The sequence below is a fragment of the Carcharhinus amblyrhynchos genome, chromosome 20 (assembly GCF_965287045.1).
Source record: "Carcharhinus amblyrhynchos chromosome 20, sCarAmb.v2.hapA, whole genome shotgun sequence".
In the NCBI taxonomy this organism is placed as follows: domain Eukaryota; kingdom Metazoa; phylum Chordata; class Chondrichthyes; order Carcharhiniformes; family Carcharhinidae; genus Carcharhinus; species Carcharhinus amblyrhynchos.
Genome location: NC_137343.1, coordinates 41,853,192 through 41,865,674, shown reverse-complemented (window position 1 = coordinate 41,865,674; position 12,483 = coordinate 41,853,192). Strand labels below are relative to the sequence as shown.

Sequence of the window (12,483 nt, the reverse complement as noted above, 5' to 3'; positions counted from 1 at the left end):
GATTGTGTGGGTCAGTGTACACTTCCCAAGCAGAGGCCATAACACTTTCGATCTAAGACAATCATCTGTGCTATCCTTATTTGAAAGTAAAGGAAGATTGCAAGGATGGCACCTTGGCAACCAAATGTCCTTACTGTTTGACACCCTTGCTTACACATAGTGGATCCAATTTAATTTATTTTGGCATGAATCCATTATAAACATTCCAGTTGGTGCTGACTATCTGCTGGATATCAATATGAATCACTTGAGTCAGAGGCTATTGGTTTGAGCCCTACTTGAGGTCTTGAAACACAAAAAGTGAAGTTTTTCTGAGCTGTCAAAAACACCATAATGTATGGATGGGCTTATACAAAATAATTGGACTGTCCTGGGAGTGCTTGAAACAAAAATTCTACTTCATAATCTCTACATATTTTGTTCATGTGCACTCTCCATGACTACGTCAATTTTTTTTTTCCTCCTTTCATTTTTGTTCTGAGCTGCTATTCATCACAGGGGTCCAGTGATATGACAGGAGGCCCAACCCACTGCTACTGCAGAAATTATACTGTCTCTTCCTGCATGTGTAAAAATAACTTGGGATACTGGTTAGAGAAGAAGCTCAGAAAGAAGAGGGTACTAGGAATTGGCAAATTTGCGTCATTTGCACAAAAAACAGCTCCAAAGCTATGTATTTGCAACCTGCTGGAGCATCAGCCCTTGGCACTGCAGCCCAATTACACATTTTGACAGGAGATGCAAAAACATAACTGATCAGATTAGAGCATTAAAGGAATTTTATAAAGCAATGAGGAATGCAGGTAAAGAGAGTGAAATGACATTTTGACACATTAGTCTTGCTAGCAGCACTATGTAGCTTATCTGCAACAAGTGTAAATATTTACAAGCAATTTTGTACTAGTGAATGTAAAAATGAACCTTCATAATTTCACTAAGTTCTGTTGTTGCATGATAGCAAGTTATGGACAAGTCATGTTGTAATAATTTATTTATAATGGGCACAATGAAATTTGTGTTCTTCCTGAGCATCTCTGTCATTTTGTAACTGGGTTTGAATCTGCTGGTCTGTATCTGAATGTTCAGCATACCTTTTTTAAAAATGTGCTAAATTCAGCAATTTGCACATATCATTCAATGCCATGTTGAGCAACAACTTCCAGTTTTACTTGGATTTTGTATTTTTCATGATCTGAGCAGGGGGCTGAGACAAACTGATTCAAACTATTATGATTTAAAACTGTTCAACATTTGCTTCATACAATTAGATGGGGAAGAGGAGGGGCTCTAATGTGAGTGACAGGACAATTGTTTATAAACAAATAATTTTGGATGCAATAGTTCAGTTTTTCTCCTTTTTTTTCTACTGACCTACTGTACCTTGGCCAGAGAGACCTCATCACGCCTGTCTTCTGCTGTAACTATAAGAGGATTGTAATAAATAGGCGTTTAAAAATTGATTTCAATATTTGTGTTTTCGCCTATTAAAGAGACCTGCTAGTTCTAGATCATTAGTATCATTTTAGCAGCTGTTAGTGTATGCTTACGTACTGATTTCTATGTAATGACACACTGTATTCAAGGCAACTGCAGCTGATGTTTGTATCCTACTTTATTGCATTCTTTCCTATACCCAGATTTCTCTCTGAATTCTGTACCACCCCCACCTTTTTCTTCTTCTGAAGCTGTTGATAAATGCACAACTAGGTTCCACTGACACCTTGTCCAAGTTGTAGTTCCTTCCCATTAAAACTTGGACACTGTTGGAAGGCTGTTTAATCATTGGGCTCCCATCCAGATATGACCATGTCTGCTCCTGGCGTCTACATATATATTCCTTCCAATGTAGGGAGTCAGTGATTTCTTCTTTCATCTTTTTCTAGGCTATGATCACCTGTGGTGTTTTTGTCTCTTCGCTTTTCTTACCAGCTCCCAGCTTAGATTGGCTCTCACATCAAGATCAGGAATTTAACTTGATGTCATCCTAGTTCATGTGATTAAATAGCTCATCATTAGTGCCTTTGGTAATGAGGTGTTTTTAGGTAATAGGGTACCGTCCTCAGCCTCTTGTCTTGAGGGAGTTATTCTACATTTCAGAATGTGGTAAGAAATGAGAAGCTCTCAGAGAACTGGGTTGACTGTGTGTTAGCACAAAAGTTGCAAAACTGGTTCAACAAATGTCACTATCTTTCTTCCCTATACTACAAGCCATTTCACTGAAATTCTCCTCTGCTAAAGATTTCAAATGGGTCCTTGACATAATCATCTGATCATGCTTCTCTGTGGGAATGTGTTTGGGAGGAGTTCCTGAAGATTTAGTCTTACCTTGAAAATGGCTCCAGGTGAGCTTTGATCAATGCTCTTAGCTCCAGCATCTTGGAGTATTTGTTGGTTTGCTGGTTTTAAACATTGCCTAAGTGTGTAGCTATTATGCTATCTCCTATCACCTTATTATGGTCTTTTCATTTTGTCAGAAATGGGAAGCGAGGGCAACAGGGTTGGGAGCGGAAATACATTATCCTGGAAGGATCAAAAGTTCTCCTTTATGAAAATGATTCGATAGATGGTAAGTATTGAATGTTTTCAGTAATATTTCAGACATGTTAATCTGATTCCAAACCTGGGCCCTGCATTACCTAATCCTCTGGTTCCTCATGGGGCTTCTATAGAGGAAGAATCTAAAGTAGTAATGGCCGAGTGGTATTTTTGCTAATTATGAATCCAGAAAATCAGCTAATGTTCTGGGGACCTGGGTTCAAATCCCACCAAGGCAGATGGTGGAATTTAAATTCAATAAAAAAAGTCTGGAATTAAAGGTCTACCGATGACCATGAAACCATTGCTGATTTTTGTAAAAACCCATCTGGTTCACTAATGTCCTTTAGGGAAGAAAATCTGCCGCCCTTCCTCATCTGGCCTACATGTGACTTCAGATCCACAGCAATGTGGTTGACTCTCAATTGCCCTCCAAGGGCAACTAAGGATGGGCAATAAGTGCTAACTAATCTTTGTCGTCCATGCTCCACAAATGAACAAAATATTCACCACGTTATGCTTCTGCGGCAGTTGGTGGATTTAGCCATGTTGCGGCAGTGAAAAAGAGTGACGTCAAGAGAGGCCTGAGCTTTGAGATTTGCCTTGTTCTGGATGTTGAACCTATTCTGTTTTCTGTTTATGTTGTTGCTGTTTGTGATGGAGTGGAGATGAAGTATACTTATCCCTAAATGTAGTGAGCTTTGGGGCACTTTGAACAGTTTCAGCCCGGTTATGTTAAGGTTTTGGTAATGTCCGAGGCAACAATGAGATGTTCCAAGGCAAAGAAATGCATAATGTATAGCTGCAGTTATTCTGAAAAGCGTACTTACCAATGATCGTGGATTAGTCCAGAGTTTTTAATGTTTTAAATTTGAGGATTAAGAACATCTTCCATGCAATATTGATTTAAAAGTAGTTTGATGTGTATTGGGAATCTCTCTTCTAATAAGGAGGCGCAACAAATTTTCAGAAAGAATTCAAACTGTATTGGGAATAAGATTCAGGAGAATGCTTGGGACAAAGCTTTTAAAATGGGTGAAAGGAATGCCATTTAATGCAAAAGCCTTAATAGAATTGAGATGATAGAATTGGTCAAACAGAATGATTCCATTGTGGTTGATTCTTTAACAAGATTATTGAGGATGTGTTCAGAGAAAAGTGTGGACAATAATTGAACTTGTGCTTTAGGAAATCTGGCAATTGTACATCAAAGTTTATAGAACCTACAGGATAAATCTGATGCTTAATTTTAATAACATGGAGCTTGATTGCTAAAGAGAAAGTGGTTGTCAAGGATGACTGTTGAAGATGCCAGGTATGAATTTTCCGATCCATGGTGTTACTGTACCAAGATTTTAGTATCAGATGTGACAGAGTGAGAGAGTTGGATATGTATCGTTCAATTTCAGGGCAAATAGCATTGATGAGTACAAAACAGTAAAAGTTGGTCAGGCCTGACGAGAAACAGCAACAAATTAAAATCTCCCAGCTGGTTGACTTTATACTGCCAAACTAAATGGAACAGTCATACAGAATTTTGTTTGCTGTCTCAAGTATTGTAAGTGATGATGATGACTTGCAAGAAAGTCAGTCTAGTGGATTGCTAGCTGGTAGCAGCTAACTTCCTTGTCCATTAATTGGCTGAGAGAGATATGTAGTTTCACATTTTTTGTGATTCTGAATAAAAGTGAGAGTCATGATTTTGTGCACACTGAATAATGTGTTTCCCTCAGGCAGGGCTACTATCAGTAATCAAGTTTAAATTAATTAGCATAGTGTTTCCTTCTTCCCTTCTAACAGGACAAAGACCAATTGATGAGTTTGAGCTATGCCTGCCTGATGGAGATGTCACAATTCATGGAGCTGTTGGAGCCTCTGAACTTGTAAACACTGCCAAGACAGGTAAGACAGTGCTGTGACTGAGGAAAATAAGCCCAATTAAATCAAGAATATAACTGATGTTTTCTGATAAAATATTCAATAAACTCAGGATCTGAGAATAAGTTAAAGAAGTATTCTTCGGAATGGTTATGCCCCAGATTGTGCCAAGCAGTAGTGTTTATCCCTGCATTTTCTTCAAAACAGGATCTAGATTTCAGAAAAAATGTTATAGGAGAAATTTGTTTGAAGCAAGATGCTTGTATAAAAATAGCAGAAGAATAGGTTGTTACTTTTTGTTTTAGCAGCTAAGTCAAAACTTTGATCCTCTTTGAGCAGTAACCTCTTGCTTAGAGTCACGGTGATGCTAAATACACTGAGACCAGTTCAACTTGATATTTATAAATAAGAAAATATTTGTCCTTTAGACGTAAAATAAAAGAGCATGATTTTAACCCTTCCTTGTGTAAGTTGAAAAAGTTGATTGAATCATTGAACTTTTATCTCAGGTGGAGGGGAAAGTTTTAGCATTGAAGAGTGTGCAAGTTTAGGTTTTAGTGGTGATTAAGGCAAAATATCGGGTGCAAAAGCTCTCAAAGGTGAATTTCTTATTGGTGTGCAAGAGCGATAAAGCCTGTATTTGGACCATTCCTCTTGCGTTTACCAAATGCTGTATGAATTGATGTGTTGTTTTGTTTTATTCCAGAGGATTTTGTAGATCTGTTTTGAATATATGTCATACTGAATTTCAGAGATTCAGTCTTCTGAATTGGTTCCTGGAAAGTGCTGATGAGAAAACATGCATGTCCGCTGTCACTCTGTTGGTTGCACTCTTGAGTTTGAAGGTTGTGGGTTCAAGTTTTCTCCAGGACTTGAGCACAAAATTCAAGACAGACTCTTCAATTTGCCCTTTCATATGGGTGTAAATGATCCCATGGCACCATTTTGAAGAAGAGTGATTTTGTTATCACCATTTCCTAGCTGATATTTACTCATAATCAGTGCCCCAAAAACACATCACCTGGCCATTATTATATGGCTGTTTAAGGGAGGGAGCTCGCTATGCACAAATTTGTTGTTATGTAGGAAATGTGACAGCTAATGTATATAGGTCACTCAACAAGGTAGGAAATATAACTTGTTCACCTCCTTGGTAGAATGGTCTAAAAGGAGCACCCTAAAGTTGGTGCTAAATGTATGATGCTATTAAATGTCTTAAGTTGACTGTGTTTCCATGAATCTTCCCAATAATGCTTTACTGTATTCTAAAGAATCAGTTTACTTTGATACTGCTTTTTTTGTTTTTTTTTTCCCCTCATGTTCAAATTTCTCCCCCTTCTGTAGATGTGCCTTACATACTGAAGTTGGAGTCTCAGCCGCACACGACATGCTGGCCTGGTCAGACACTCTACATGCTTGCTCCAAGCTTCCCAGACAAACAGCGTTGGGTCAACGTGTTAGAGTCTGTTGTGGCTTGCGGGCGCAGGTCATGTGAAAAAGCAGAGACAGCTGCGGTAAGAATTCAGCAGATAGCATTTGTTCATGTTTTCTTGATTTTCACATTTAACTATGATCTAGTGATTTGACTTGTTTTGCCATTGGTTGTTTATGTACCTAACTGAGCATGTTCTGTAACCCTGGAATGACCCCTGTGTCAATGTACAATAGGCTGAGGTGGCCCAGAGAGAAGACAATCTTGCCCGGTTGGTGAAGGTAAAGTGTTTGCACAGTTTATTGTGCCTGCCCTGCTTGCCGCTGCACAGCCTATTGCACAGTTCTGACTTTTATCTTTTTTGAGGCACATCAACCAAGCCAGTGTTCATTCACTGATGCAAATCTTAAACTTCTTGCTTTGCAGGCATTTCTGAAATTCTTCTCTTGTTGAACCTGTCTCTCGTATGACTTAAAGTGGTAGTAAAGCAGCAAACCATGAGAGCCAGGAGAAAGCATAAGGTTTTGCAGCCAGAACCAAAAGGAATCCTGGAGTCATGGCAAAGAACGGCAAGAGTGTCTCCAACATTAGTGGTGGAGGGTGGAACACAGACCCTTGGTCCAATTCACCTATCTCTTTTTTGTAGTGATCTCAATATTCATTTTCCTATCTCCCCACAAAGAAGATGTTGTTTTAGATTATAGCCTACAGGCACTCATTATTACACAGTCATTTAAACTTAAGTCAGAAATAAGCTAATATGCATTGTACTGGAGTGGTGTTTTTTAAGCACTTCACTAACTGTTAAAGCCTTTTAAAATCTGGGAATCTTGCTGTGTAGAAGAAGGTCATTTTTGCTCATTGCAACTTTGAAAGAGCTTCAGAGTTTCTAACCAGGTGCTTTTACGTTTGTCGTAATGCTTGTTTCCTAAGACATGCTAACCATTGCTTGCTGCATCTAATGCAAAATAACCTCTATCCTCCAGATTCTCTTGTTGTTGGTTTGCCCGAATTTCCTTCTGTCTGAACTGTCGAGTGATTAATTTAGGAAGAATGCAATCCTTGCCTATAATTATAAGTTGCGTTTCTAGGTTTGTATGGACTATACCTGTGTAAGAGCAGCTAATGACTTCTGTGATTTATATTCTTTGTTCCTCTTCCCCCTCCCCCTCGTTATATTTTACAAAGAAGTATTTTCCCAAAGAATTGCACAAATTCTGTTAATAATGTATGTGTTTGTGCACCCACACTCATATGTTACTTTTCATTCCTACAGAAGTTATTGGGAAATTCGTTACTGAAATTGGAGGGAGATGACCGTTTGGACATAAACTGCACTCTGCCACTCACTGAGCAGGTATGGCGGGAAGTACTGTAAATAGATTCTTCCCGTGGCTGGTGCATGGTCCATTCTCTCTCTTCTTGTGGACAGTTACACGGTAGAAATATAGGCAGACCTTGTCTATCAGAAGATGTGGTTAAATAGAAACTTGAGGTATATCTCCTCAACAGAAATCTGATTAGATAAATACTGTAGGTTGGTTTTATTTTGGGATGAGGTGGGAAAAGCTTGAACAATGCACCCGAAGTTGTGAGAAAAACAAGTTTTGGTGAGGAGCTGAAGGAAATCAGTATTAGTAAAGAAATGGTTTTGGGGAAATTGATGGGATTGAAGGTGGACAAGCTTGCTGTTATGATTACAGAGATCATATAGGTGAACAATGCAACAACAGGGCTGCCGTGTAAATTATTATTAATGGTCTCTTCTCTGATAGTGATCCCCTCTCCTTTAAGTCTGCCGTCATCACCCTTTTCCTCAAAAAAAAAGTTTGACCATCCCATCTTTACAAACTACTGCCCCTTCTCCAACTTTCCCCATCTCTCCAGGTTCATTGACTTTAGTGGTGCCTTCCAAATCCAACTCCATCTTTCTCAAAATTTTGGGTTTGCGTTCCTCAAATCAAGCTTCTGCCCTTTCTTGTAACCAAATGGTAAAAGTCACAAAAGGCATCCTATATAACTGCAGCAAGAGTACACTATCCCTCCTCATTCTTTGTGACCTATCTACAGCCTCACCAAATAGCTGATTGCAGAATTCTGATCTAACATCTCTCCACTGTCTACAACTCATGGGACTGCTCTTGCCTGGATCTATTATCTATCAATTTGCAACCAGTGAATCACCCACATTCCAGATTTCTCAGACACCTTGGATACTCTCCATGGATCTATCTTTCACCTGCTAAAATTTTCCATTTACGTGCTGCCCTTTGATGACAACAGTCAGCTCTACCCCACCTCCACCTCTTTCCATTGTTTGTTTCTATCAGACTGTTCCACATCCAGTATCAGATCAGCAGAGAGATCCTCCAGCTAAATACTGGGAAGACAGAAACCATTGTCTTCATTGCCAGTCATAAGCTTTCCTCACTAGCAACTACCCGAGGCTAAGTTGACTGTTCACAGCCTTGCTAACGGGGTGGATAGGATAGAGGTGGAGAGACTCTTCCCGCTCAGAAAGGATAGTAGGACTAGGGGGCACAGCCTCAAGATAAAGGGGGGGCGGTTTAGAACGGAGTTGAGGAGGAACTTCTTCACTCAAAGGGTGGTGAATCTCTGGAATTCTCTGCCCGTTGAAGTGGTGGAGGCTACCTCGCTAAATATTTTTAAGATGCGGGTTGATGGGTTTTTGATAAGAGAGGGGATTAAGGGTTATGGGGAGAGGGCGGGAATGTGGAACTGAGCCGCGACAGATCAGCCATGATCTTATTGAATGGCGGGGCAGGCTCGAAGGGCTAGATGGCCTACTCCTGCTCCTATTTCTTATGTTCTTCTGATCTTCCTACCACATTTTCGCACTATCACTAAGATTGCCAGTTTCCATTTTAACATCACCTAACTTTGCCCTTGTCTTAACCTATTTGCTGCAAAAACAAAAGGAAAACAACTTAGTTATATTGCACCCTTCACAACTTCTGGATGTCCCTAAACATCCTATAGCAAATGAAATGCTTTTGAAGTGTCCCTTGTCTTAGGAAATCCTTTTGGGTTGAGGATAACTTGCTTCCACCCTAAAAATGAGTTCTCAGGTGACTGAGGAGTCCAAGGTGTGACTCACAGTCTCTATCACAGGTGGGGAAGATAGTGGTTGGAGGAGCAGGTGGATGATGTGCTCAGGATGCCACGCGCTCCTTTCACTGTCAATGTATGGCTTCAGCTTGTTGTCGATGAAAAAACTGAGGTCAGCTCCCTCCAGGATGCTTGTCATTCATCTCAGGCAATCTTGGGCCAGAGATTGGCAACATCGGTGAGGACATTGCACTTTTTCAAGTGGTTAATATGTTTTTCAAGGAGGGTCCTCTTTAAGTGTTTCCTCTAGGGCTAGCTTGCCACGTCAGAGCTCTAAGTACTTGTTTCAGGAGTCTCGTGTCAGGCATGTGGACGGTGTAGCCTGTCCAGTGGAGCTGATCCTTTGTGGTCAATACTTCGATGCTGGGGATGTTGGCCTAAGGATCTTACAGAAGCAGTACTGGTAGTACTTTTCCAGAGCTTTGAGGTGCCTGCTGTACATAGTCCACGTTTATGAACCATACAGGAGACCGGTTATCATTACTGCTCTGTAGATCATGAGCTTGGTGCTGGATCTGAGGAACCATAAGATATAGGAGCAGAATTAGGTCACTCAGCCATCAAGTCTGTTCTGGCATTCAATCATGGCTGATATTTTTCTCATCCCCATTCCCCTGCCTTTTCCCCATAACTCCTGACCCCCATATCAATCAAGAACCTATCTATCCCTGTCTTCGAGACACTCAATGACCTGGCCTCCACTGCCTTCTGCGGTAAGGAGTTCCACAGATTTACCAGTCTCTGGCTGAAGAAATTCCTCCTCATCTCTATTTTGAAGGATCATCACTTTAGCCTGAGGTTGTGCCCTCTGGTTCTAGTTTTCCCTACCAGTAGAAGCATCCTCTCCACGTCCACTCTATCCTTGCAGTATCCTGTAAGTTTTTTAATAAGATTCCCCCCTCCATCCTTCTAAACTCCCAACAAGTACAAACTCAGAGTGCTCAACTGTTCCTCATTCAACAAGCTCTTCATTCCTGGGATCATTCTTGTGAACCTCCTCTGGACCCTTTCCAATGCCAGCACATCCTTCCTTAGATATGGGATCCAAAACTGCTCACAATACTCCAAATGGGGTCTGACCAGAGCCTTATACAGCCTCAGAAGTACATCTCTGCTCTTGCATGTCGAGAGGGATAGAATACATGCCAACATTGCATTTGCCTTCCTAACTGCTGACTGAACCTGCCCATTAACCTTAGGAGAATCTTGAACAAGGACTCTGAAGTTCCTTTGTGTTTCTGATTTCCTAAGCGTTTCCCCATTTAGAAAATAGTCTATGCCTTCATTCCTCCTTCCAAAATGCATAACTTCACACTTTTCCACATTGTATTCCATCTGCCACTTTTTTGCCCATTCTCCTAACCTGTCCAAGTTTTTCTGCAGCCCCCCGGTTCCTCAATATTACCTGTCCTTCTACATATCTTTGTATCATCTGCAAGCTTAGCAACAGTGCCCTCAGTTCCTTCTTCTAAATTATTAATGTATATTGTGAAAAGTTGTAGTCCCACCACTGACCCCTGAGGCACACCACTAGTCACTGGCTGCCAATCTGAAGAAGACTTCTTTGTCCCCACACTCTGCCTTCTGCCAGTCAACTAATCCTCCAAGCATGCCAGGATCTTGCCATTAACACCATGGGCTCTTAACTTATTTAACAGTCTTCTATGTAGCACTTTGTCAAAGACCTTTTGGAAATCTAAATAAATCACATCCACTGCTTCTCTTTCTAACTTCCTTGTTACCTCCTCAAAGAACTGACAGATTTGTCAGACATGACATCCCCTTGACGAAGCTATGCTGACTCAATCCTATTTTATCATACACTTTCAAGTACTCTGCATTCTGATCTTTAATAATGGACTCTAAAATCTTGTCAATGACCAAAGTCAGGCTAACCAGCCTATAATTTCCTATCTGCTGTTTCCCTCCCTTCTTAAGCAACAGTGTTATATTAGTTACTTTCCAGTCCTGTGGTACGCTCCCTGCCTCCAGTAATTGCTGAAAGATCACCACCAATGCCTCCACAATTTCCTCGCTATCTCTTTTAGAACCCTGTGGTGTATTCCACTAGACCCCACTAACAATGTCTGCCCTTGTTAACAGCAGGCTCCCAAGGTACAGAAAGTAGACCACATTGTCTTTGAGGATTTTGATGACCGGGGGGAGAGGGGGTTGCAGGGCAGGTTGGCAGAGGACATGTGTCTTACAGATGTTTTGTTTAGTGTAAGCCCCATGCTTTTGTACTCCTCAATGGAAGTGTTGATGATGGATTGGAGCTCAGCCTCTGAGTGTGTGTAGCTGCATGAATCATTTGCATAATGCTGTTCAATGACAGAGGTTAGGATAACTTTGGATCTGGCCTGCAGGAGGTTGAACAGATTCCTGTTGTTTAACTCCACTCCAGCAGGTAGCTTGCTGAGGGTAAAATGGAACATTGCAGCAAGGAAGATCGAGAAGAATGCCAGTGCAATGACGCAGCCTTGCTTGACCCCGATCCGAATGTGAATTGAGTTTGTGGTGGATCCATTGGTCAGGATCATGGCTTGCATGCCATTGATGATAAACTTTTGGCTGATGATAATGTTGAAGGCCTTTGTGAGGTCAAAGAAGGCCAAGTACAAGGTTTGATGCTATTTCCTGCATTTCTCTTGGAGTTGTTGCGTGATGCAGATCATGTCCTTTGTGCTTCTTATTGGGTGGAATCTGCATTGGCATTCTGGGAGGAACTCTTCAGCCACAGGGAGAGGACAATTTAAGACGATTCTTGCAATGACCTTCCCAGTGGTTGATGGCACGGAATTTCCTCTGTAGTTACTGCAGTCAGACTTGTCACCTTTCTTGAACTTAGTCATGATTGCAGCCTCTGTGAGATCTCCTGGTATGTTCCCCTTAAAGATAAGAGAAATGAGGCCGTGTATTCTCACCAATAGTGCTCTGCCACCATGTTTTAGTACTTTGGCATGCAGTGCTGAGGTGGTGTTGCACTGGTTGAGGTGCCATGTTTCGGATGGGACACTGGGGACATTTTCTGCTCCTGTTTTCAGCAGGCTAGAATGACAGTGGGGGTGGAGAATCCAACAGCAGGCCCCAAACAGCTTTTGCACTGGCAGGATTTCCCTGCTCTATTGTCCCCTTTCCCTCCCAATGCCATAATGAAGTTCCCGCCTTGAAAAGTTGGGAACCTTATTACCATACATTGTAATATCATTAGCAGACTTACCCATTCTATTACCCCCTTCAACACCACCCCCAACCCCCCACTCTTCAGTGTCCTGTCCAATATTTATCCTCCATTAATATTATAAAACAGATTGTCTGATCATTATCAGTTGCTGTTTGTGGGAGCTTGCCATTTACAAATTATAGAAACTAGAAGCAGGAGTAGGCCATTTGGCTCTTTCAGCCTGCTCATCAAATTCAATATCCTGTTCCCCCTACCCTCCCCCCATAACACTTGATCCCTTTAGCCCCAAGAGCTATAACTTTTTTTCTTGAAATCAGACAACACT

The 12,483-nt window shown here is 41.2% G+C and overlaps 1 protein-coding gene across 1 annotated transcript in view; it reads left to right on the top strand.

Moving 5' to 3' along the window:
- Positions 1–12,483, top strand: part of LOC145355956 (citron Rho-interacting kinase-like) — a 180,815-nt gene that overhangs the window by 142,681 nt on the left and 25,651 nt on the right. Inside the window, exons 35-39 of the mRNA XM_080208469.1 lie at positions 2,475–2,566; positions 4,336–4,437; positions 5,758–5,927; positions 6,082–6,126; positions 7,122–7,202. Of these exons, the coding sequence (XP_080064595.1) occupies positions 2,475–2,566; positions 4,336–4,437; positions 5,758–5,927; positions 6,082–6,126; positions 7,122–7,202 (490 nt within the window). The remainder of the gene's footprint in view (positions 1–2,474; positions 2,567–4,335; positions 4,438–5,757; positions 5,928–6,081; positions 6,127–7,121; positions 7,203–12,483) is intronic.